The sequence below is a fragment of the Eubalaena glacialis genome, chromosome 3 (assembly GCF_028564815.1).
Source record: "Eubalaena glacialis isolate mEubGla1 chromosome 3, mEubGla1.1.hap2.+ XY, whole genome shotgun sequence".
Lineage (NCBI taxonomy): Eukaryota > Metazoa > Chordata > Mammalia > Artiodactyla > Balaenidae > Eubalaena > Eubalaena glacialis.
In genome coordinates this window covers 106,412,010-106,438,496 of record NC_083718.1, presented here as the reverse complement: position 1 = coordinate 106,438,496, position 26,487 = coordinate 106,412,010, and the positions used below count along the sequence as shown (strand labels likewise).

The following is a 26,487-nucleotide window of genomic DNA, read 5'->3' as shown; positions in this document are numbered from 1 at the left end:
AAGTGTTATAAAAATGCTTTAATTAATATTTTTGAAGAATGAAAGTATCTTTTGTGGATATTTAAATTTAAGCTCTCTTTTCCAGATTTTCTATTAAAGGGTTTAAAGTAAATGCATTTTCTTTGTATGATAGTACTATCTAAAAACTATAAAACGAAACCAAACATCTCTGTAGAAGGACCTTTTCATTTAAGATAATGAGTGCAGTATGCCTTTGAAATGGTACCACTTAGTGCTGATGACAAGACTTCTGGGAGGGCCATTCCTTACCTGTGAGTGGATTAGAATCTAGTGTGACTTCCTGTCCGAAGTGCTGAAAGATACTCATACCCTGGTGAAGATGGGGAATGCTAATCATGCTGCTCTCTATGAAGACTTTCACTTTTGTAATATACTAACCAGATCTAATTCTGCTTATTTAATAGTCACTGTTCTCCTGTGTTATATTTGCATGTAATTTTGGAACATTTATAGCATAGATAGTAATACTTTTTTTCCCCTATATAGCATTATTGCTGAGACATCCACTGGCTGTTTGTTTGCTGGATCATCGCTTGGTAAACGAGGTATAGCTAAATGAAGGGGGTCCACTGTTCCCAGTGCTAGTGTACAATTCTTTAATTATCTGTCAGGATTAGGATGTTGTAGAATGATGGATAACAAGTTTGAAAGGATATGGTTAACTGATTCTATTTTAGAGTCAATTAAATTTTCAGTCTTTCCCCCAACTTTATACTTTTAAAATTTTCAAACTTATAGAAAAGTTGAATGATTAGTGAATATCCGTACACTGTTTGCCTAGATTCACTGGTTATGAACATTTAGCTACATGTTGTGTGTGTTTCTGAACCGTCTCTGTGCAAGTTGCGGGTACCAAGTCTACCCCTGAATACTGCAGCATGTCCATCCAAAGAATAATATCTGCATAATCACATTACCATTTTTATACCCAAAGAATCTGTCTATTATATATGTATATTTTTTTTTAAGATTTTTTTTTTGATGTGGACCATTTTAAAGTCTCTATTGATTTTGTTACAATATTGCTTCTGTTTTTATTTTTTGGCTTTTTGGCCCTGAGGCATGTGGGATCTTAGCTCCCTGACCAGGGATTGATCCCGCACCCCCTGCATTGGAAGGTGAAGTCTTAACCACTGGACTGCCAGGGAAGTTCCCAGTCTATTATATTCAGACATACCAGATGCCTCCAAAATATTCTTTAGAGCAATATGGGGTTTGTTTGTTTTTTTAATTAATTAATTAATTTTTATGGCTGTGTTGGGTCTTCGTTTCTGTGCGAGGGCTTTCTCTAGTTGTGGCAAGCGGGGGCCACTCTTCATCGGTGCGCGGGCCTCTCACTATTGCGGCCTCTCTTGTTGCAGAGCACAGGCTCCAGACGCGCAGGCTCAGTTGTTGTGGCTCACGGGCCCAGCTGCTCCGCAGCATGTGGGATCTTCCCAGACTAGGGCTCGAACCCGTGTTCCCTGCATTGGCAGGCGGATTCTCAACCACTGCGCCACCAGGGAAGCCCCAATATGGGGTTTTTTGTTTGCTTGTTTGTTTGTTTTTGAGCACACACAGCATTTGGTTGTCATGTTTGTTTAGTTTTTTTTTTTTAAACCACAGAATAGTCTCTTCACTTTTTTTTCCTTTCATGATATTTACATTTTGGAAAGTCCAGGCCATTTTCTCATAGGATTTTCCACAGTTTGAATTTGTCTGATTATCTCATGATTAGATTTATTCAGGTTAAACATTTTTAGTAAGAATATTGCACAGGTGATTTTGTGTACATTCTATTGTATCGCATCAGGGTGCATGTAATGTCAGTATGCCCTTTATCAGTACAGCTGACTGACTGATCACTTGGTTAAGGTGGTGTTCTCCAGGTCTGTCTGCTATAAAGGTTCCTTATTTATTTATTTATCTACCTACCTATCTACCTGTCTGTCTGCCTGTCTGTCTGCCTGTCTATCTATCTACCATGCTTCGCAGCATGTGGGATCTTAGTTCCTTGACCAGGGATTGAACCCGTGCCCCTTGCAGTAGAAGCGCGGAGTCCTAACCACTGGACCACCAGGGAATTCCCCCTTTTCCCTTTATAATTAATAAATACTCTGGGATAATACTTTGACACCATCTGATTATCCTATCTCAATACAACTTTCATCCAGTGGTTTTAGCATCTGTTGATGGTTCTTCCCTGCATCAGTTATTACAGTGTTGATTTCAAAATACTGAATGTTTTTGTGGAAGGGAAATTTCTGTACTATTTGGTATATTTGGGAGAGTAGATACATGTATGCATCTTTTGGTTAGTATTTAAAGTTACTTTTGCCATTGAGGCAACTTCTAATTGAACTTTTCACTGTTTGTATGGCAGTTGATTGCTTTATTCCTACTTTGTAGCATCTTTAAAAGATGCTTACCCTCTCTATGCCATTTAACCACATTATTACTGCTGAATACAAAAAAACCAGGTAATTTTAGTCTACTCAGTTGGTTGATCTAGATACAGTTGGGTGTCAAATCTAACCAGTGTAATAGAATAGGTAAAATCAACACCTTTGGTTGACTGGACATAAATGAATTCTGTTTAAAACTGTGCTGTTCAGTGTGTGGTTGGCGGACAGGTAGCATATTGGCATCATCTGGGAGTTTGCTGGAAATACCAATTTTGGGGCCCACCTCAAGTATCAGATTAGAATCTTTGAGAGTGGGGCCCAGGAATCTGTTTGAACAAGCTCTCTAAGGTATTATAAAATTTGAGAAATAGTGATCAAAAACATATATTTAGTGTATACTCATTACTTGTTAGGTGCAGTGAGAAATCAACACGGATTAGTGAGCCACTACATGCAATATCTTTAAGTCTTGAGAGGGCAAAGATAATGCAAAATATAAAGCAGAGACTAGGACCCTATGTTACAAGTAGTAAGTGCTTGGCAGGCATTGGGTGGAATGTGAGTTCAGTTTGTTTGTATTATCGTTGGGTACCAAGATGTGCCAGGTACTATGTATGAAGGATTCAGAAGTAAGAGCCACCGTTTCTGCCTCCGGGCTTAGTCTGGCAGAGGAGACAGACCAGTGCTGTGGTTGTTCTATCCCCAGGGCACCATAGGAACACAGGAGAAGAAGAGCTCATTCTTTGGGGGCTGATTGACCCCAAATCTGTCTTGTGCCATTTAGTGATCCTCCAGTGGGTTCTGTAGATAAGTAGAAGTTAGCCAGATAGAAAAGTGAGAGCTAAGGAAGAAGGACAAAGGAAAGTGCTGACATAAAAGTGTAGTTCTGTGTTTGGGCAACTAGAACCATAGGTGATGAGTACAGGATCTGGGTCAGTGCAGAGACTGAGGTTAGAGAGGTCAACAGATTTTTGAAGGGCTTTATAGGCCATATAAAGGAGTTTGGGTTTCATCCTGAAAACGTAAAGATTTTAAGTAGGGATGTAATTACAGGTCTTTGGAAGTAAGTCTGATAGCTGTGTAGAGGATTAGAGGAAAACCATAGTGGAGGCAGGAAGACAAGAGTCTGTTACAGCAATTCAGGTCAGAAATGGTGAGGACCTACACCAAGGAATGCAGGGACTGAGTCTAGAGAGATGAGTACTGATATAAGGGTATTTAGGAGGGTGAATAGACAATTTGGTGATCAGCTGGAAATGGGGGATGAGGAATGCAGTGTAATGACCTTCTAGATTTCTAACTTGGGTGACTGGAAATACTTAAAACTTGTGAATATGGGAGGTAGTTGGTTTGCCAGGGTAGATGATAGTTTTGGATATGCTGCATTGACATCATAAATGGTCCGTTACTCTGTTATGAGCAATACTTGGAATTAACTTCACTGCCAGCCCTGAAAAACTTTCTTTCCTAATATTCCACAAACATTTTTTTCACTTTGTCATATGAGACAGTTTTCACTTTGAAGTTGTCTTTGGACAACGCTCATGTAGAATGCACAGTACTTATTTTTAGACTTATAGTGGTAGGAGGGAATAGAGGATAGAGCAGCATACTTACTGAGGTTGCCTGACTCCTTCTGGTGCCTGCCCTTGTTTCCTGTCAGGCAGTTAAGTCAAAGGAGATGTCATTACCAAATGCAAAGACCTTGGGGTCTTCTCTCTTAGTCTAGGTAGTCTGTATATTAAGCATCTCAGAGAATGTGATGGATCCCAATATCCAGATCCCCTTTTTATTTCTGATTTAAATTAACTAGAAAATTACTAGACTCTGAATCCTAATGTTTAAGCGTTATTATCAGAAGCAACATTGGCTGGTTGTGCACACCACCATATGTATTAGAAGCAGTAAGTTGTAACTAGTCATGCTTTTGTCACTGTCTCAGTTACTAAAACTATTTTGACCTTAGTTTCCTTATCTATTGAGTGAGAGAGTTAGCCTGAAGAATCTCTGAAATCCTTCCAGTTATAACATTCTTTAATCCTGTTGCAAAGGTGAGGTTGGTTTGTGTTTTTTTTTTTTTTGAGGGAATCTTGCAGTTTTAGATGGAGGCAGTGTATTATAACACAGAGCACTAAACTGAGAGCAAGAAGACCTAAGTTTTGGTCCTATGTCTGTCATTATCTTACCTGGTGACTCTGGGCTTTCCTTATCTGAAAAATGAGATTGGACCATTATCTATGTATAAGAATCCCTTCCAACTTTATATGATTGCTGTATGGACAGAATGTATTTGTCTTTACATTGTTGAATATCTGTGTATTCGTTGATTTCTCATCTTTCAGTTAGTGTTCTTTACTATGGGACAAATCAGTTTGCTAAGATGAATTATACCTCTGGTTTATCAATCCTGTTTCTTATGTATGGAAACTGCCTAGCTTGTAGTAAGCACTTTTTTTCCTCCTTCAGTATATGTGGTAATTCATGGCCTCTCTCTGATGCTATAGTCAGTCCTTTAGCTTTCTCTGTTCAGCCTGATAACTATTTTATAGTTTTGTCCTTTTAATAAGCTAGAAGAAACCCCAAATCATTGAATATTCATTTTAATTTGTTATAAACCATCAAAATTGAGACTGTTTTAAGAAACCTCTAGAATATCAGAAGAGTATTTGTCAGAAAAGCCTTACATTTTAGAAGAAACTAGGATTTTGCTCTTTTGTTTCGAACATAATACTAATAAGAAAAATTCTCATATTTACTTCATTTTGTTCAGTTGCCACAGACCGCTAGTAATATGTGGTAATTATGTTAGATCCATTCATACCATTATTCGCTTTCAAGGCTGGCTGGGTAGGAAGGAATGTGAATGGCTCTGAGAAATACTTTGCCCCTAGGCAGAGAAACCTTGAGAAACCTTAGTGTGTCTACTGCTCTCTGATACTATTGATACAAAGCCAGGAATTCCTTCCTTCTCCTTCACATCCTCCATGCAAATTTTAGCCATTCTTCAAGGTATCACCTAAGTCCTTCATGCTCCATGAAACCTTCTCAAGTTATTCTAGAACCTATAATTTCCTTTTCTGAAATCTCATTGGATATATAGTTTATACCATAGAACTTAGCAGTTACTTATCCTCAAATACTCTTATATATGAGTATTTTCTGATGTCTCGTTAGCAAAGGAACCAGTTTCTATCACTTAGTATGGTACACACATAGTAGGTACTCCATATTAACTATTTTTCTTAATAGCTTATTATGAACCAGTCTTGGTAATAGAAGCTTTATAAATATTATCTCTAATTTTAACAAGTTTGCAACTTAGGTATTATCATCTCCATCTCCATCTAGAAGAAGAAATGGAAAAGGCAAAGTGGTTTACCCAAGAAGTCAAGATTCATACATATTCCAAACCATTTCATTCAGTCATGTAATGAAATGGTTTGGAATATGTATGAATCTTGCCTGATTGATGTTGTAAAGATAGTTTAATTTGTTATATTATTATAATAATTGCTGTAAGGGAAAAAATGGTTAAAATTTGATTTCCCCTTTTCTGGTAAATTTTATCAAGACATGCATATAGTCAAATGAATTTCCAAATATAAAATAAAAAATAACCACATCCTCATTTTTCAAAGGACATTTTCATTTGTAGTCAAGGGTTCATTTAGTTTAAATTAAATAAAAAGAATCATTTGACATTCCACTACTTCTGATGGACTTATTTTGTATTCAGCATTGTACCAAATATTTGTGGTATGTGTAGAGAAGTAGGAAGTAGAACATGGGAATAAATTTTCTGACTTATTTTCAAAATCAGGTGATACCAGGAAATTCCCTGGTGGTCCAGTGCTTAGGACTCAGTGCTCTCACTGCCGGGGGACAGGTTCAATCCCTCGTCGGGGAACTAAGTTGCTGTAAGCTGCGTGGCACAGTAAATAAATAAATAAATAAATAGTTCAAATCTTAAAGGAATAAAACTTTATAATATTTGATCTGAGAATTTTTATCTGTTCTTCCTTAGATGAAAATTATCTGACTTTAAAAAAAAATATCCTTTAATTCTAATGGAATCGGCTGCCGACTAATTGTAACATATATGAATTACAAATTTAAAATTTTGAAATCAAGGTGTAGTGTTATAGGGTCATAACTTAGTTGTAAATTGGTTTTATAATTAGTACTTTTTTTTTTTCTTTGGCCGCACCGTGTGGCATTTGGGATCTTACTTCTCCAACCAGGGATAGAACCCATGCCCCCTGCAGTGGAAGCACGGAGTCTTAACCACTGGACCTCCAGGGAAGTCCCCCTATAATTAGTACTTCTTAAACAGGACCAAAGCAGCCTGTTTTTTCTTCCACTTGTGCATTTAATAAAATATTTGCATATGCTAAAGCTCTCAGAAGCTTAAATATACATGAAGATCTTATCCTAAAGGTTGCATTGGGTGAGTTCAGAGGCCTAAAAGATATTACACCAGTGCTAACTGGGATATATTAAACTTTTTGCCTTTTAGTAATTAATTTAGTTTTTTTTACATTGTGCCTGTTGTAGGTGTTAATGCAGACAAGGTTGGAATTGAAGCTGCTGAAATGCTGTTAGCAAATCTTAGACATGGCGGTGCTGTGGATGAGTATCTGCAAGACCAGGTAATGACACTTTTAGGATAAAAACCTTCAAGCCTATTAGATTAAATATTGGGCAATTAGGTTGAATATAAATTTTAGTCATTGACTTTCAGACACTGATTGATATGTCCTAGTTCAATCCATTTTTTAGGTATTATTCTGGAATGTATATACCATAAGTTTCAGTTCTCATCTTACTTGACCTGGCTACAGCATTTGGCACAATCGAGCACTCCTTCCTTCTTGAAATACTTTCTTCGCTTGCTTTCTGAAATACTGTTATTATCTTTGTATCTCGCTAGCCATACATTCTAGTCTCTTTGCCAGTTTGTTATTGTTGTTTGCCTCTTCTCAACTTCTAAATTTTGGAGAGCCCTTGGGCTTAGGCTTACACCTCTTTTGTTTATCTGTATTCAGTCCCTCAGTTATTTTGTACAGTCTCATGGCTTTAGTACCATCTGTATGCTGACAGCTCCTAAATTTATATCACTAGCCCAGACCTTTCTCCTTAACTGCATGCTCATTATATTTCTTATGCCTGTCAACATCTCTGCTTGGATGTGTCATACACCTCTCAAACTTAACATATCTACTCACATTGAGAAGTGCTAGTGAGTATTTCCAAATACAGTCTTTTTATGTGCACTGTCTTGATAGATTTTCCTTTCTACCATAGTTTTTTCTCCTTAATAGCAAATCAGATGTCTACGTTTAGAAATGTATTACTCAAGATTTCTTGACCAGTTACTTCAGACAGTTTTCCTTATTTCTAGTCTCTTCCTTCTTACTAGTCTACACTCCAGTAATTCTGTATTAGTGTATTTAATTTATGTGTTAAAATGTTGTAATCCTAGAGTATGGAAGAAACTTTCATATTATATATAATAGCCTGCAAAGATAGTTGGTCTGATTAAATTTATTAACTTTCAACTCTGTATTCTTAAACATTAATTTTAAAAATCTGTATTGAGATCTGCTACTAAGCATTTCTGTGCTACACCACAGACTTTTGGTAACACAGGTTTTATATCATAAGACTTTTGGAAACCTAAAGAAATAGAAATTCTTTTTTAGCTATGTTGATTTCTAGTATCAATAGTATTTTCATATGGAAAGCAGTAGAATTTTAACCCCAAATATTAGTAAATGTGTGAGAGTTTTCTTCTTGGTTCTTTTTTTAATAGCTGATCATTTTCATGGCATTAGCCAGTGGAATTTCCAGAATAAAAACAGGACCAGTTACGCTCCATACCCAAACGGCTATACATTTTGCTGAACAACTAGCAAAGGTGAGTATTCATCAGAAGGAGTAATTGATTTTCATTTTGGCCAATTTGGAGTCACATTTTAATCAACAGAAAACTTAATAGTAATTGTAATTGCTGTCATTCGGTGAATACTTCCTATGTGGCAGACGCTGAGCTCACTCAGCAGTGAAGCTGAGTTGTCTCACTCTGCATGACCATTTTAGGTGGCCATTTATTATTAATCCCATTTTACTTATGAGTCTAGTGAGGCAGAGGAATTAATTGCTCAAGATAGTTTCTTAGTGGCAGGACTGAGCTTTGAGCAAACTGGGAGAGCATACATCTAAGCTCATGTGTGGTAGGTACTGCCTTCCAGTAAGTGAAGATGTTTTAATGGGAACTATAAAATCAAATCACAAGGGATTTGCAGTGGGCTATAAACTTAAATTATTTATATAAAAATTTTAAATGTTTTATTTTATTTTCTTGTGATTTTATTGGGGTAGACTAGAGTATTTGCTGGACTTCTAACATTTACCAGTCCTTTCAGCTTCAGAAAAGTAGATTTATAATTTTTTTTTTTTTTTTAATTTGGCTGCACTGCACGGCTTGTGGGATATTAGTTCCCCGACTAGGGATCGAACCCTGGGCCCTGGCAGTGAAAGCGCTGAGTCTTAACCACTGGACCACCAGGGAATTCCCTAGATTTATAATTTTTAGTGAAAAAGGATTTAACATTGAATAAGCTCATATTTATACCTTTTCTACAAGATTCTTAACTTAAAAAATGTGACATGTATATTTCATCTGAAACTAATTTCTTTATAGAAAATTTAGAAAATAGAGGAAAAAAGCTGTCCCTAACTCCCCCTTGTCAGTAAAACCACTCCTGACGTTTAGGTATTCTCCTCCTCTCTTAAAATTGTTTCTCTTTGCATTTTTTTGCAGTTAATGCATACAGCTTCATTTCTTGCTTTTTTCAGTAATGTGTGGCATATTTCCATTTTGCCATAGTCTTTATAATGTAATTTTATAAAATAATATAAAATTTATAACTCAGAATTTTTTGAAGGAAGGTGCTGACCTTAAGCATTTTAAAAAGTTATAAAAATAATGTACAGTAGTATTAAGAAATTAAGCATTACAGAGGTGTACCAACCACAAGGCCACGGTTGCCCTACTCCTAACATGTTATTTGTATGATTCTTAATAATATGTACTTTTTTTTTTGTTACTAGAAAGGATAGGTAGATTTTGGTTAAATTGTGGGAAAAGGCTTGATAGGAGGCAAAGGCAAATTATATTTGATGTCAAAAGATAGTTAATTGTATTTTTTATTATTCTACTTATGCTGTATTTTGTAACTATTTGTCTCTCCACGTAGACTGTGATCTTCTTGATAGCAGAGACAAGGCTGTATTCATTCTTTTCTTTTTTTTAAAAATAAATTTATTTAATTAATTTATTTTTTGCTGCATTGGGTCTTCGTTGCTGCACGCGGGCTTTTTCTAGTTGCGGCGAGCAGGGGCTACTCTTCATTGTGGTATGCGGGCTTCTCATTGCGGTGGCTTCTCTTGTTGTGGATCATGGGCTCTAGGCGCATGGGCTTCAGTAGTTGTAGCATGCAGGCTCAGTAGTTGTGGCTCGTGAGCTCTAGAGCACAGGCTCAGTAGTTGTGGCACATGGGCTTAGTTGCTCCACGGCATGTGGGATCTTCCCAGACCAGGGATCGAACCTGTGTCCCCTGCATTGGCAGGCAGATTCTTAACCACTGTGCCACCACGGAAGCTCTGTATTCATTCTTTCTACAGTACTTTGCACATAGTAGACACTCACATGTTATTTGAAGTGAATACACAGTGGAAAGTACCGTGAACTGGAATTTTTAGCTCTGGTTTCTTGTTCAGCTTTGTTGTGTTTTAACTCAGTGATTTGGGGCAAAGGTGCTTCATCAGTCTGTGTCTCAGTGCAGATAATTCATCAGTAAGGTCAGAGAGTGTGCTGTAGTCCCTATGGCTCCTTCCAACTCTAAATTTTTATAGTTTTCAGTAAGTTTATATATAGGCTAGAAATGATTTCCATAATTGTTACCTGTGTTTCATATTTATATAGTGCTTATAATTTGAGAAAAATATATATACTATATAAATTGTCTGTCTAGCTCAGAATTCAGATTCAGTGTTTATTCATTCAACATTAATTTTCAGTGTCCAGTGTGTCAGCGCACTGCCACATAATACTGAAACTGGAATAATTTATAAATATTACAGTTCAACAGGACCTCGGAGTAGTGGTTTTCAAATTGTATTTCAGAGAATCAAAAGGTTTTAGGCATACTTGAAATCCCTTTGTCACAAATTCAGTCAGCCTACTCAGTTGTTTTGATTTTAATTCAGTTTTCTTAGAATGAATACATTTGCTTTTTAAAAAATCATGTTTCCACAACATAATGATAGAGGTCAAATGTTTCAAAGCCAAACTTGAATTAGTTAAGTGAAAAATACAATGTTAAGCCCAATAAAGATCAATGAAGATGTTAATTGTTACCTCCCTCTACCTTTCTGCTCTGAACTAGGTATTTTAAATAGTATATTTAGGGAATTAAATTAGCAAGAAAATTTGAGGGAATTAAAGGGTATTTCGATACTTGACAAGATAAAAGAGGTATAAATGCTTCAGTGCCATGTTTTAGAAAAATTTTAGGAAGTAGGTAGTGGAGATGCATTATTATTAACAGTTGAGATTTTAAAATTTATATTTGCTTAAGCTGTACTCCTGGGGGCTTCTGATTCAGTGGGTATGGAGTACGGCCCAGGCTGTATATTCTGACAGAACTCCACAGGTATGTATACCTCTGAACACAGACCATGCTTCCGGAACAGAATATTTTATATCTAGGCCATTGAATTTCTCATGAGTCATTTGATCTTTGTATCTCTAGCTTCTTCAAGAAAATGAGTTTGGTATTAACTACTGCCTATTTAAGCTGGAGTTGTGGGCTCGTCCCTCTATCGCTTTTCATATTATTTATATACTAAATGCTTTTCTGGTTTCAGGCTAAATTTACTGTGAAGAAATCAGAGGATGAAGAAGATGCTTCTAAAGACACTTACATTATTGAGTGCCAAGGAATTGGGATGACAAATCGAAATTTATAGGGTATTTGCCTTTTAAATGATACCTCAATGATGTATTGCACTAATCATTTCATAAATATTATAGAACAATGAATAAGCAGTAACTTATTAAAGGACCTGACTTAAATTTGGAGATGAAGTACAGAAAGTTCTAGATTTGCTGAGAATACTTCGTCCTATTAATCTCACTTTGACTCTCTTCTGAGATAGATAGGGACAGTGAAATTTAAGAGTTGGTGAATATGTATGATAGCAGATTTCAGTATTAAAGTATTGAAATAAAATATTCTTTTCACCTGAAGTGTGTTTTTTTTTTGATATAGTATATTAAGTTATGGATGTAGATTTGCTCTGTAATTTGTGTATAATTCTAATCACTACTAGAATCTCACGTAAAATTTAATGAGACAACTTTGTACACATGTACTTGTTGTGTCAACAATAACATTTAATAAGCATTGTCTCATTATATGTATCTTCTTTTTAGTGGGTATTTGGTAGATATTGATTTTGAATCTGTTGAATATGTTGTGAAAGCTAAACAATGAGAATTGCAAAATTTCAACCCTAGTAAATTTGGCCAAATCAGGCCCAGGTATGTTTTTGTTTGGCTTATAGTATTAAAAAAATAATTGCCTTTAGAACAGAATGCTTTTCATTACTCGCTATTGTCTTACACCTAGCCTGTTCCACATTTAGATTACTTCCTGGTCCCTGTAGGCAGTTGAGGTTGTGACTCAATAGAAACTAGTTTTATGTAACAGCTAAATATGCCGTACTGTAATATAGTGAGGAATTCATTCAGACTTAGTTCTGTCTTGGACTTAATCTGGTAATGATTAAAACGTAATACAAGATTGGGATTGACATATATACACTAATATGTATAAAATAGTTAACTAGTAAGAACCTGATATATAAAAAAAATAAATAAAATTCAAAAATTCAAAAAAAAAACCAAAAAAACAAAAAAAACATAGTACAAGATACAGATCCAGAGGATGATATTATAAAACGTTCAGAAAGTGCAGAATTAGTCTGTATAAAAAGGTGTAATGAAAAAAACTACTCCATGTACATAATCGTAATTCTTGTCAGTGATTTCTGTGGCCTTGGACAGTTGAGTTCAATTTGTTCTAAATATGATGATGGTAGTATTGCTTGCTATTTGTATTTTCAGGGAGTAAATTTTGTAAGTTAATTTCTATAACACATAAGGCATGAAATGTCTTTCTATTTTAGAGTCAAACTACACTTTTAGTATAGCTGTTGGAGGGGCTGTGATAAGTTTGGGGGTTTTAAGACTAGTGATGATATCTGCTGCTTCTGATGAGGTGTGTGGCAGTGTTAACGAGGTAGGTTGGAATGCAGAGATTGGGAATTTCGGAGCAAGAGATTTAAGGTCAACAGTGTACATGATGGGTTTATGATTAATCTTGGCTTGGGTGTGTCACTACTGTTAGTCTCAGCTTGGGTAAAATAAAGGTGGGACTACTGCAAAGAAATTTTTGTGAAGTTCTAGAAGATGTTTACTTTCCTCAAACAAAATTGTACTTCTGTTCCTACTTCTATATCTGAAATTGTACTGATATATCAGTATGCGTCTTCATTTTTTAATAACGACCTAATCCAAGTACTTCTGTTGATTGGACCCTATGTGCACAATGGGTACATTTAATATTTTGATATTCTTTAAAAATATTCTTTAGTGACTTTCAAGCAGGGGTATTCATACCACTTGAGTTTCACAAAGCCTTCCCATGAATTTCAAGTTTTCAGATGTCAGTAGTTTTTAGAGAATATGTTTCCAAATTTCTCTACTTAAATATGTACTTCTTTCTAAAATAGAGTTGCCTGCAGTCAAAGTAGGACTTTGCAGTTTCTCCTTTTTAGCTTCTCTTTCACAGTCTCCATTTTTCCTCTTTACAAAAGGAAAGTGTATTTTTTACCCAGCCTAATTTTCCTATGGTGTATTCCCCTGGAATATAAGAAAATCTCAAAGGCACCAAATAAAGGGACAATCTGAAATATTAGTCTCTGAAAAGTCTCTCAAACTAAGAGATAAACCTGTACCTTATTATATATATTTGCATGATTTTAAGTAAGGAGATGAAAGCTCCAATGTTTACTTTCCACAGATCAACATGACACCTTTAAATAAAACTTATTTTTCTGATTATTAGGAGAAACATTTTCAGTAGCTTTGCCGAAAGGCTACTAGAAAATTTAAATCTTTTTTTAAAAATTTATTTATTTAATTTTATATTATTTTTGACTGCGTTGGGTCTTTGTTGCTGTGCACAGGCTTTTCTCTGGTTGCAGCGAACAGGGGCTACTCTTCGTTGTGGTGCGCAGGCTTTTCATTGCGGTGGCTTCTCTTGTTGCGGAGCACGGGCTTCTAGGCTTGCAGGCTTCAGCAGTTATGGCTCACGGTCTCTAGAACACAGGCTCAGTAGTTGTGGCACACGGGCTTAGTTGCTCCGCGGCATGTGGGATCTTCCCGGACCAGGGCTCGAACCCGTGTCCCCTGCATTGGCAGGTGGATTCTTAACCACTGTGCCACCAGGGAGGCCCTAAGTCTATTTTTTTTTAAACTTTGGTAGATTACCGCTTAGTAAGAATTGTGAGTTACTTCTCTGCTATCTGTTCACCGCTACCATGTGGAGTGTGTTGTAGCTTCTATAATCTATATTATTAATATTTTGTAAATAATACACACAACAATTATATATTTTTAAGCCCCACACTTGATAACCTTTTTGTTATTGATTTCCATTGAGCTCTATCTCATCCCAATAATTAACATTATCTGTCCATAGATACATGATCTAATTTTTTAAAAAAGAGCATCAATCTCATTAAGAGATATATTTCATTTTTTTCTTTTTTTTTTTCCCCTATTTTTTGGCCACAGTGCGTGGCATGCAGGATCTTAGTTCCCCTACCAGGGATGGAACCCATGCCCCCTGCAATGGAAGTGCGGCATCTTAACCACTGCACCACCAGGGAAGTCCCAAGAGATGTATTTCCATAAATTTTACTTTTATATTTAGTGGTATATCAAAACATATGTTTGTTATGCTCCATTGTATAATAATGCTGATAGTAATTAATCAAGCCAGAAGATATTTTAAAAAATTTTAAGTCTTCTGTTCACCAAAAATTTTAAAACAATGTAAATTAAAATACATATTTTTATTGCAGAGAAATATAACAAGGTGAACTTTTAAGCATAAAAATATAAAATTGTGGGGGAAGGGAATGTATTTTTTTTTAATGGAGATGGTAGATATTAAACAGCTATGGTTTTTAGAGTCTAGTGGATAAATTTGAGAGTGATGGAATAGTTTTATTTTAAAATGACAATATTTATAACATTGATTACCTTCTTTCCTAGAACTGTTGAAACTTATGATGAAAAATTTTGAATCCCAGATCTGTTTAAGCAGTATTTTTTTGTGTGTCCGGGAGGATCTTTCCGGAAGAGATTAGCAGTTGAATTGGTGAACTGAATAAAGCAGATTGCCCTCCCAAATGTAGGTGTAGTTCATATAATCCTTTGAGGGCCTGAATAGAACAAAGAGGTAGAGGAAGGTTGAATTTGCCCTTTGCCTGATTGCTGGAGCTGGGACATCAGTTTCTCCCTGCCCTTTGTGCTCCCGATTCCCAGGCCTTCAGACTCAGACTAGAACCTACACCATTGGCTCTCTGGCTCTCAGCCCTTTGAACAACACTTCTGGCCTTCCTGGGTCCCCAGATTGCAGATGTGGGACTTCTCAGCCTCCATAATCACATGAGTCAATACCTTGTAAGTCTCTGTCTGTCTGTATGTCTTTCTGTATATCTTTCTCCTATTGGTTCTATTTCTTTGGACCCCCTGACTAATACAAGTGATTTTATCAGAACCTACAACTTTGAAGGAGGGGCTCTCTGGGACTGATCATATCTCTCAAGAAGGGGTACTCTTTAGCTGGTTATCAGACCTCAGGAGCATTGTGGTTGGTACTCAGACTTTTAAAGGAGGGGGATGCGACCTGGCAGGTGCTTAGGCGGTTCAGGTGGTACGGCCCAGCAGGTGAGGGAGCACAGCGGAACTAATATCCTTACTGCCAAGGGAGCATAGCAGGGTATGTGGCAGGGCCAGCTGAAGAAAGCTTGGTTGGAGCCATAGCTGGTGGCTGCTGTTGTTGCTGCTGCTGGAGCATCCCTGACAGGAGCTGAAAGCAGGAAGGGTCCTTTCTTCTCTCCTCTTTCCAAGTTCCACCTTGGGCTTCCCTTTTGCAGAATCTAACCAGAGACCAATTGGCAAGGGAGTCTGGAAATTTTAGTTTATACACCCAAACATCATGAACAGAGTCTTGAAAGGTGTGCTTGGAGCTGAGAGACAGTGAATAGCTATAGCAGAATCTATTTTTTTTTTGGTCGTTCAATATCCATTTACGTGTTTCTATCTTACAACAATAACATTCTTTGCTTTTGCTTCACAAGATGCAACTGTCCTTTTTACAAACAAAGATACTTCCGTCCTCTTCAAAAGAAACCTGAAGTCCCAACAATCACCATAGCCATCTCTGGGGGATGTTATTATCTGTTTTAATCAATCCCAACTAAATAAATATTCTGTAGCATACAGACCAAATGGTAAAGTTAATCACCAGTAATAGTCCTCATAGAAAATAAAGAGGGACAATGAAGGGGAAGGAAAAAATAAGTAAATATATATTAATATATACATAAGGAGGAAGGAAGAAAATTTGCATAACTGCTGCAGTTGTGTGCACTCATATCTGCTATAAATTCTCTGTTTTCTTTACCCTCAGCTGGCACCACAGCCAGTCAGCGTTCTTTTCCTGATGGAGGCAATCCAAAACTTCACTCCCAAAGGGTCTAAATCTTAGTGGTCTGTGTTGTTTTTTTTTTAACATGGGCAAATAAAACAATGCTTTATTTCTAATATCTAAAAAAAGTATTCTAATATAGCATAATTTCAGGAAGTAAACCCACCTGTATTTTTCTATATTTTTATATCATTGTATAATTTAAAAACACCTAAATACCCTAAATCTGTTCTTAGTGGTCTGTCTTTAATGTGTTGCTGTAGTTTTGCCTTAACTTGTACAACCAGATTTGAGAGAACTCAGAGAATGCCTTGGGCTCTAGACATAGTCCTCCTGGACTGTTATAGCAGCTACTCAGTTTACCCTTAGTAATTGGGAGCAGTTGCCCCAGGAAAAGCAATGATCTCTTCTTTGTTATTTCAATAGCATGAGAAGCTCAGCATAGACAGTGGAAGTCTTATCTTCCAGTTCATTGGAGGTGTTGTCATGATCCCTGGTGGGAGCATTCTGCCTTTGGGAATTAAAACCTCTAAACCAAGAGCAATCAAACTTGCAAGGATGGAAAACAAAATTTGGGGGGGGGAGCGGTTGTAATTAACTATTATATTGAAGGAGCCTCTCCCACTTCTACCCCTTGCTTCATGTATTCAGGCTATGGGAGAAAAGAATACCCTATATTAGTTTCTGATCCCAAGAATAGCCTACATCCTACAGGATAGTGTCCTAACCTTTCAGTATGTTGTTTCTCAGCCAGCACTGTGACTGATTCACTAGGCTCCTTTATCAGCTCTCCTGCTTCTGAGGGATGTCCTTCCTACCTGGCAAGAACAATAAACTCAGTGGGCATGAGCTTACTGGCACACTTTTTTAGTTGAGAAATGAGTTCCTTGGTCAGAAGCAGTATTGTGTAGAACAACCCTAAGGCCACAGATAGATAGTCATTATATTTATCCATTATTGCATAACAGATTGCTTCAAAATTTAGCAGCCTAAAACAGCAAACATTTATTATTTCACAATTTCTGTTGGTCAGGTGTACAGGACCAGCTTAGCTCGGTGGTTCTGGCTCATGGCATCTCCTGAGGTTGCAGTCTAGCCAAGCCACTGGGCGGAGTTACAGTCACCTTAAGGCTTGAGTAGGGTTGAAGGATCCACTTCCAACCTCACTCATAGTTGTTGGCAGACTTCCTTCAGTTCCTTCCAGGCTGATAAACTGTGGGCCTTTCCATAGGGCTTCTCACAGCAAGGCAGCTTGCTCGCTTTCCCTAGTGTGAGTGGAGAGAGAGAGAGAGAGAGAGAGACAGGCAGAGACAGATATTGACCTGAAAAGGAAGCCACAGTCTTTTAATAACCTAATCTCAAGTTACATCCCATCATTTTGCATATTCTATTAAGTAGCAAGCCGCTAGGCCAGCTCATACCCAAGGGAATGGGATTAAGGCCATGAGTAACAGGAGGTGGGGATCATTGGGAACCATTTTAAAGGCTGGCTACAACAGTCATGCTAGCAAAAGCACAGGCCACTAGGGTTTTGGAATAGATACCTATCCTTTTCAGAAACAGCTCTTGGTTTGGTACCAACTGAACTTCTGATCCTGGTACCAACTGAACTTCTGATCTGGGACATCTAAGAAACCATATGACCTGAGCTTCCTATGATGAACTGGATGTTTTCTCATCCATCAAGATACAAGGTTGGTTGAAGGCATCAGCAATCCAACCTCAAGTGGAAATGGTATAAATAAGATTAAGTGCAAGCATCTCCTGAAGACATAAGCATCTGACCGAGGAAGAAAAAAGCTAAGGCCTAGTTTATAGCTGGTTTTCACAGTGTGTTGGCATCAACTGGAAACAGATGGCTGCAGCATTACAACTCCATTCAGGGGTGTCCCTGCAAGACAGTTGTGGTGGAAAATCCTCTCAGCGAGTAGAACTTCTAGCAATACATTTGTCCACTTTGTCTGCATTGAGAGCTGGTCAAAAGTGCAAATATACTGATTCATGGATGGTGACTGACAGTTTGTCTAAAAGTTGGGGACTCACTCAGAAAAAAGTTTTGGCAGGTTGGTGACAAAGAAGATGGGGAAAGAGGTATGTGGATGAAACTTTCAGAATGAATATAGAGTGTGAAAAAAATCTGGGTCCCGTAATACTCAGCAAAGGGCATCCATGTAGAGGAGACTTTCAGTAAACAGGTGGACAAAATGACCTGCTCTCTGAATGTCAGGCAGCCTCCTTCTGCACTTACCTCAGTGCTTGCTCACCAGCCACAGTGGTGGGGTAAAGGTTATGCGTGGGCCCAACAACATGTACCCACCCTGCCCCCCCCAGGGCTAGTGTGGCTATCCTCATTGCTGAGTGCCTAACCTGCCAACAGCAGAGACTGATGCTGTGCCCTTTACACAGCCCTTTCCCCAAGAAAGACCAGAAGGATACCTCGTGGCAGGTCAATCACAATGGATCTGCCAATATGACTATCCTTGTACTAACGGAGATTTGACACAATATTGCTTTTGACTAAGGAGTTCATTTTTAAGTCATCCTTATGTTACAAAAAGGCAGCTTTCTTGGAAAAAAAGAAAAAGAGAAGGTAGGAAGGTAATATATCAAAATGTTAAAAGTAGCTGTCTAGTGGGAATTGCTGTTTCCATTTTTCCCTTTTTTCCAAATTAGCATGTATCTGGAATAATATATTAAAATAAATTATGAAGGCAATTGAAGATAGTTTTTAAACTGCACTCCTAAAAAAGTTCAGTTTCCTGACTCAGGATTTCCTGGAGGCTACTCTATTTTTTTTTTTTAATTAATTTTTATTGGAGTATAGTTGCTTTACAATGTTGTGTTAGTTCCTACTGTACAGCAAAACGAATCAGCTCTACATATAAACATATCCCCTCTGTTTTGGATTTCCTTCCCATTTAGGTCACCCCATTGCATTAAGTAGAGTTCCCCTTGCTATAACAGTATGTTCTCATTAGTTATCTATTTTATACATAGTATCAATAGCGTATATGTGTCAATCCCAATCTCCCAATTCCTCCCACCCCCCTTCCCCCTTGGTATCCATACATTTGTTCTCTATGTCTGTGTCTCTCTTTCTGCTTTGCAATTAAGGTCATCTGTACCATTTTTCTAGATTCCACATATATGCGTTAATATACGATGTTTGTTTTTCTGACTTACTTCACTCTGTGTGACACTCTCTAGGTCCATCCACGTCTCTACAAATGACCCAGTTTCGTTCCTTTTTATGGCTGAGTAATATTCCAAGGCTACTCTATTTTAATCACGATTTCAGTTCTGTTATTTTCAGGCAAAGACTGTTGCAGTCTCAGTCGGTGACATTTCTGTATAATCTCAGAACTTCAGTGTACATAAGCCTCCAGGGAGACTTATAAATATGAAAACTCGCAGTCCCCCTCTCTGTCCTGGAAATACTGACTGGGTGGCTCTGGGTGGGATGCAGGAATCTGTATATTTTCAAAAGGAGTCCACCCTTGTTGAGGTGGTCCACATAACATCCTTAAAGGAACACTACTCCAGGAGGCTCCAGGGCTGGGGAAAAGCTAGGAAGAATTCAAATAAGACTCTGGGGAAAAAAACAGGTGTAAGTTGTTATTCTGTTTACAGTAGGATCAGATTCCAGAAATACAAGTAGAAAGACAACCCCAAATCCTTTTTCCTTTGCTTAGCATTGATTCAAAATGTAGCACGTCATTGCACTCACATTACCAATCTAGGTATGCAGAGCAGTTCTCTATCTGCATGAGAAAGGCTACACAGCGTAATGGGTGCTGGTATCCGATTGCTCTTTCACGACCATATCACAGCTGCCTCCAAAGCCAGTGGAGACACCTGAATTTGAATACGAGCTTCATCATTTATTAGTTGTTGATTTTGGGTGAATTAACTAAGCCCTTGGAACCTTGGATGTTTCATGGGAATAATATTTTTGAGCTCTTACAGAGTATGAGTTCTGTTGAAAGACTTAATCATTGTAGACCTCAGTTCTTTTATGAAATAAAGAGGACTAGAATCTGATATTCTTTCCAGCTCTAAAATTCTTTGTATATTTACTAGGATCCTATTTTTATTATAAACTAAGTGGAAACATTCAGATACTTGCAGAAAACAAAAAATCACAATGTAGAGATGAAAGCCATTAAAATAATTCTGCTTCCTTGGGCAGAATTTTTTTTTTTCTTTTAATAATCAGTATACTCCTAAATAGAATAATGAAGGATAAGGCAGTGATTACTTCAGGTGAAATGAGACTACATGGTGAAGCCATAGGGTCACCTGAATTACAGGCAGTCTTTGGACCTGCCCCCTAAGTGCTGCGTTATCAGACAAATCCTGTGAATGTCCTCAGTGGACTCTCTATCATGAAAAAGAGTGTCCACTGATGAGAACCTGGAGTTCCATCACACTGATCCTGACGTTACCAGCTCCAAAGTGGAGTATATGGAGAGTAGATGATGCTAAATTCCTAAGGAGACTTGGAGCTAAAATAGGGCATGGCATCTCATCTCACCCCGATGTGTCTCAGATTTCCCCCCTCTCTGTCACCACCAGAGAATACAAAGGGGAAAGGTTTTCCTATCAAAGACCAGAATCCTGGAATCCTGCCTTTTCCCCACTTTCTCTCATTTTCCCGGCACCCACCTGTCTACTCCAACACACATTGTCTAGGTTTGTGTAGACAGCTGACCTCTGCTGCACAGTGGGGATTCTGAGACATGAGCACTCCCTAGCTGAGAGTTTTTTCTCAAGTGCACTTCATATCATTCAGTTGGTTTACACAGTTACTACATCTCCTAGGTAGGCATACTTGCCAAACAGTCTTGCAGGTTTAAAGTACTAAGCAGATATTCTTCTTGGCATTCCACCTAGCTCTTAGGTCTCTATGGGGACCTCACCACTGGGAGTATAGTTACTCTGATGGCTCTTTCTCCCTTTTCCATACTCTGGGTCTGTCTGTTCCCTGGAGGACTTTCCCTCACCCTGAGAGGGAGCAGGTAGCATCACTGAATCAAGGAGAAACAGAGTAAGTAAATAAACCAGGTTCAAGAAAGCCAGTGAAAAGGCCAAGAGAGAAGCACAATAGAAAACAGAAGGGCTACTCTCAAGTCACCCTGCGGGAAAAATTTCATGAGAGTCAGGGGTCATGTAGAAGTTATAGGTCAAACCAGGGGAGCACTCAGGAAACCAGAGGCAGATATAGAGCGCCGCAAACAAGACCTTGAAACTGAGCTGAGAAAGGAAGCACTATGTAGTGTTCTCTTTTTGCTGTCTTGCTGAATTCTTGTTGGATGACGGATGCAGGTGACTTACTTTCCCAGACAGGCTGGTCCAATGCAGGGTTGAAAAACTCACCTCGCCTCTGATGAAAGAACTTTATTCCATTCGGGGTGTAATCCAGATCTATACTCTGGCTTTTGGTAAAAGTGGCAATGATTTTTCTTTGTCAATTTGGCTGGTGTAGCTTCTCTTCTGCCCCAGAGATGCTGCTTTTTCTGTCAATCCTGTGTTATCCATAAAGATTCTAGATAATCTGTTTTTCCCTGTCTCACTTTTTTGGTTTGTTTTTTTCTATCAGTGATATTCTTTGGATTCTTCCTCTTGAGTTTCTCTCTCTTCTTATTTTCCTCCGTTGTAGATGATCTGCTGTCACATTCACTTTTATACCCTGTGCTTTTTTCTGGCAGGTATTTTGGTTATTCTCATAGAGTTTCCCCACCTTTCTCTTGCAGGTATTTTTTAGCTCATCATAACTTCAGTCCCTGTTTCTCCTCATTGTCAATCATCTTAGATAAAGTAGAGGTTATCTTGTAGGAATTCTCTTGGCTGAAATACATCTTTAGCTTTTTCAGTGTGGCTACCAACTTGATAGAAGTTTTATTGTCTTGCATTGAAACAATGTATATCAAACGGGATGTTTTATACAAGAATTTAAAAATTTTTGTTTTTTCAATTCAGTGATTATTTAAAAATTAATACAAGCATATTCAGGATCATCATAGCAGCCAAATACTGCTATGAAAGTTCAGTATTCACAGTTGCACATATAGACACCAAAGAGAACAGGAGTAGACTTAACATGTAAGTGACATGTTTGAACAAAGTGAAGGCTGAATGAGATGAATATTTTTCAGTGATTGAAATACAGAGAACTAGTGGGAGAAGTGAGTCACCACAGCCAAACTAAAGCAAACCTATGCTGGAGCAATTAATACTATGCCTTGTTTAAACCAAATCACATCATTAATCACCTTAAATTAATGTTATTAATTCACTTTTGGATTTGACTATAATTAATTTGTAAAATTTTAAGACTTTTTAGTTGTGTAAGAGTTATATGTATAAGGGGCTTATAACTTTTTAGTTTGAGGATATTTACATAACAATAAAAAACCCAATTTATCGGGCTTCTGCCAGGATGGAGTAAATTTACCCTTCTTGCCTTGCCTGAGACAACTTAAAAAGTGAAAAAAATATATATGGAACAATAATTTTGAAGATATTAAACATCAGACAATGAAGGATAGTGTTCTTTGAGAGAGAGAAAAAAAACAGAGCCCTGTAATTGCCCCAGCTGACTGCCAAGAGAAAGTTTTCAGGCCATGGCACAGGGAGGGAAAACCCAGGTGCAGCCTGGTGAACTCTGATTTGAAGATACTGACAGATCTTGAGGTAACCTGGATGGCTAGAGTTTGCAGGACAGAGTATTCAGGACAACATTAAAATATTATGACTATATTCCATATGTTCAAAAAGCTAGAGGAAAGATTAAATATGCTAATTAGAGACATAGAAGATATTTTAAAAGATACAATAGAACTTTGAGAGATGAAAACAATGATATCTGACATGTCACAGAGACATGCATCCAGTGTAATTCCCCTTATGAAAACTTCAAAAACATGCAAAACTATACATTTATTTTATTGGGGTGCAATAAATCCCAAGATAATGGGAAAACTCAATATGTAGAAAAGTAATTACTCTGGGGTAGAGGGAGGGAGAGACAAACAGGCAACAAAAGGCACAAAGCAAGTTTCCAAAGTGCTGGTGATAGTCTATGACTCAAGCTGGTGGTAGACATGTGGGATGTTATATTGTTCTAAAAAGCACACACATATATGCCATTTTGTATGTATATTTATATTGTACATATGTGTAATATACACATTTCATAACGTATTTAATAACAACAGAAAAGATTACTCTGGTAGCCATGTGGAAGAAGGGAGATTAACAGAGCCAGGGAGAAAATTAAAGCCACTCAGGCAGTAGTGATAAAATGGGAAAGCACAACAAAGCTCACAAGTCTTTTGAAATATAATTTAGGACTTGTCAATTAACTGGATGCTGTAGGTTAAAGGAAAAAAATGAGGTTTTTTTTCAGTTTCCTAGCTTGTGAGACTTGATTGATTGATTGATTGATTGTTTGGCGGCTCCGCGCGGCATGTGGGATCTTAGTTCCCCAACCAGGGATTGAACCTGCGCCCCCTGCAGTGGAAGCAGGGAGTCTTACACTGGACCGCTAGGGAAGTCCCTGAGACTATAAATTTTTATGAATTAATAGAAAATTTCTGAAAGACTAACTATAAACTGGCAACATTGTTGCTTTCATTGGAGAACAGAATAGTTCCAGGCCCAGGAGGCAGGGTGTCTCTTAAAATCTGAACCATGTTTGTGTATTAATTACACAAAAAATGGAAAGCAAAATTAAAGAGTAGAGACTTTCATTTAGCTCAGATATGGCTGTTCTAATTTAATGATGGGAAAATTTTGGTAGTAGCAATATGATTATGGAAATGACTTCATCTGTGTTTTGTTATCTGCTGCTAAATTAGGCTAAATAGCAAATCTTTTGTATTTATCATAGGCTAGGATGGGAGTCAGGGTTGACTGTGCTCTGGTCAAGTGCTGACTCTTGCTGAGGTAAAATGCGGGTCCTAGGGTTGCCCCTTCAGTAGGGCAATGGGCGGGGCTGTCACCATCATTGACACGTTTAGCATAACAGCACAAAGAAACTATAAAATATTCCCAGGTGGATCCTTGTGGCTAGCAGCACCATGTAAAAATGATGAGCTGAGGTTGATCCTTGACACTATCTTACCTACCCTTTCTGTATCTTTTTCCTGGTCATGATCCTCTCCTGCATATAATCCTGCACACATGTTAGCTAGTCCTCAGTGAGCTGCTAACTTACTGATAAAGTCTTAAGGTATTAACCCCTCAAGAGGGTTCTGCATTTTTATTAGAAATCCTAAAAATAAAAAAACCCCTCAAAACTAAAAAAAAGAATGTTGTTGTACACTTTCTAATATTTATGCCTTTTCCTTTATACTATTTGACTAATTACTAAGGCTAATCTTGCCTCTCATTTTATGCCATTTACATAATATAAAAGTTTTGATCATTGTTTAATTTTTATTCATACTTTACCTCATTTCACAAAATATTTTCAGAGACTTGTAATAAGCACATACCATAAAGTGGTGAGCTACAAATAAATTAAAAATCAGGCTCAGAGAAATAAAAACTAGAGTAGAAAGTCGTGCCCTGGTATATAAGTAGAACACAAATGAACCACTAGAATTGAGTTTCAAGTATGGTCTAGGATTCCTGGCGAAAGTGAAAAAGGAGACGTGATATGTTACTAGTTATTCCCTCCCCCTCCCACTGCCATCCCCCCCAAAGCCCACTATTTCCTTAAGGGAAGTTTATAGCTTTTCCTACACATGATCCTAGAAGAAATTTCTCACCTGGGCTATAAGCTTTTATTATCACATTCAAATCCACATACCTTTGCAAAATAAAGGACACAAAACCAAAGAGAAAATAAATTTTAGCTGAGCACTGGACAATGAAGGGAAAGTAGGTATAGCTGACATGACTTCAGAGAGCTGTGTATTTGTTTACCAGTTTATATCTCAGTATCAAATAACCAGGGATTTAAGAATCCTCATTCGTGTGCTTCAGAAATATCATGCAATCACTTGGTACAATTGGATCATTTTGGGGGTTCATATGAAAATAGTTGAAGAGATGTTCACTTGAAAATTTTGTTTGCTGAACTTTGTGATACATGTCATTATTTTATAGCATATTTAAGTTGTTCTCTACAGAATTAAATACCTTTATTTAACGGGTCACTGCGGAAATAATCGTAGTTTCTAAGGAAAACTTTTGTCCAGCATGTTTATCGTTGACCTGGATGAAGAGAGAATATATTGATTAAAACTGTTCTGAGAAACAGACTCACAGACTCACAAACTTACAGTTGCCGGGGAGGGGAAGGGTGGGAGGGAAAGGATAGGGAGTTTGGGATTGACATGTACACACTGCTCTATTTAAAATGGATAACCAACAAGGACCAACTGTACAGCACAGGAAACTCTGCTCAATATTCTGTAACAACCTAATTGGGAAAAGAATTTGAAAAAGAATAGATTAAAAAATGAAACAAAACTGTAGTTGACATGAAGCTGGCAGGGTGAATTGGAACCATGGATGACAGAATCTGGGTCTCATTTCATCTTGGGTCCGTAAGTGACCATATCACAAGTTGTCTGAAACATGTTTACATCCAGCCAGAAATATTTCTGCCTGTCTGTGGGATTTTTCAGACCACTTCTCCTTCTGAGCTGTTCCTTGCTCTGCTGGCTCAGCCTCTCTCATCCTAGGATTTTCTGCAGGTCTTTTGCTCATTGACCTATTTGGACCCACTTCTCCAGCTAGGCCCTTGGTGCTGTTTGCTGGAGATGGGCTGGTGTTCAGCCTTTGGCTCTGTGCCCTGAAGCTCTGTGGCAAGGCTGCCCCTGCCCTCCCCTGCTCCTGCAAGCCTGACCTGGCTTGGCCCAGCTTACCATGCTTCCTCATGGTATGGGAGTGTGTCAGGGCATGATCAGTGTTTATTTCCTTTGTGTGTTGACTAGAGTCAAGAGTGAGGAAACCTAAGTGCTGCTCTGAATGAATAAGCATTTTCAGAACTCTAATGAAAAACTGATGAACTCAGAAAAGTGCTAACAGAAGATCAAGATAAAAAAAAAAATTAATTACATGGAACTGAGTGAACTGATGAGGATGATTATAATTTTTGTGACTTTCTGTTTGAATTAAAAAAAAAAAATCCCACAAGGACTCAGAGGCAAAGAATATACAAATCAATTTTCACTGCAAAGTAAAGGAGCTGTTACAGTGGAGGATTACTGGACTGAATG

General features: G+C 37.7%; 1 protein-coding gene across 3 annotated transcripts in view; it reads left to right on the top strand.

Moving 5' to 3' along the window:
- RTCA (RNA 3'-terminal phosphate cyclase) overlaps positions 1 to 11,692 on the top strand; it is a 28,610-nt gene extending 16,918 nt beyond the window's left edge. For 2 of the 3 annotated variants that reach the window (XM_061186278.1, XM_061186277.1), the window contains exons 9-12: positions 508 to 566; positions 6,960 to 7,054; positions 8,218 to 8,322; positions 11,337 to 11,690. In XM_061186278.1, coding sequence (XP_061042261.1) covers positions 508 to 566; positions 6,960 to 7,054; positions 8,218 to 8,322; positions 11,337 to 11,438 — 361 coding nt within the window. In that variant the 3' untranslated portion in view covers positions 11,439 to 11,690. Of the gene's footprint in view, positions 1 to 507; positions 567 to 6,959; positions 7,055 to 8,217; positions 8,323 to 11,336 lie in introns of all 3 variants that reach the window. The other variant, XM_061186279.1, reaches the window with a different exon arrangement.
- Positions 11,693 to 26,487: the final 14,795 nt, after the last annotated feature.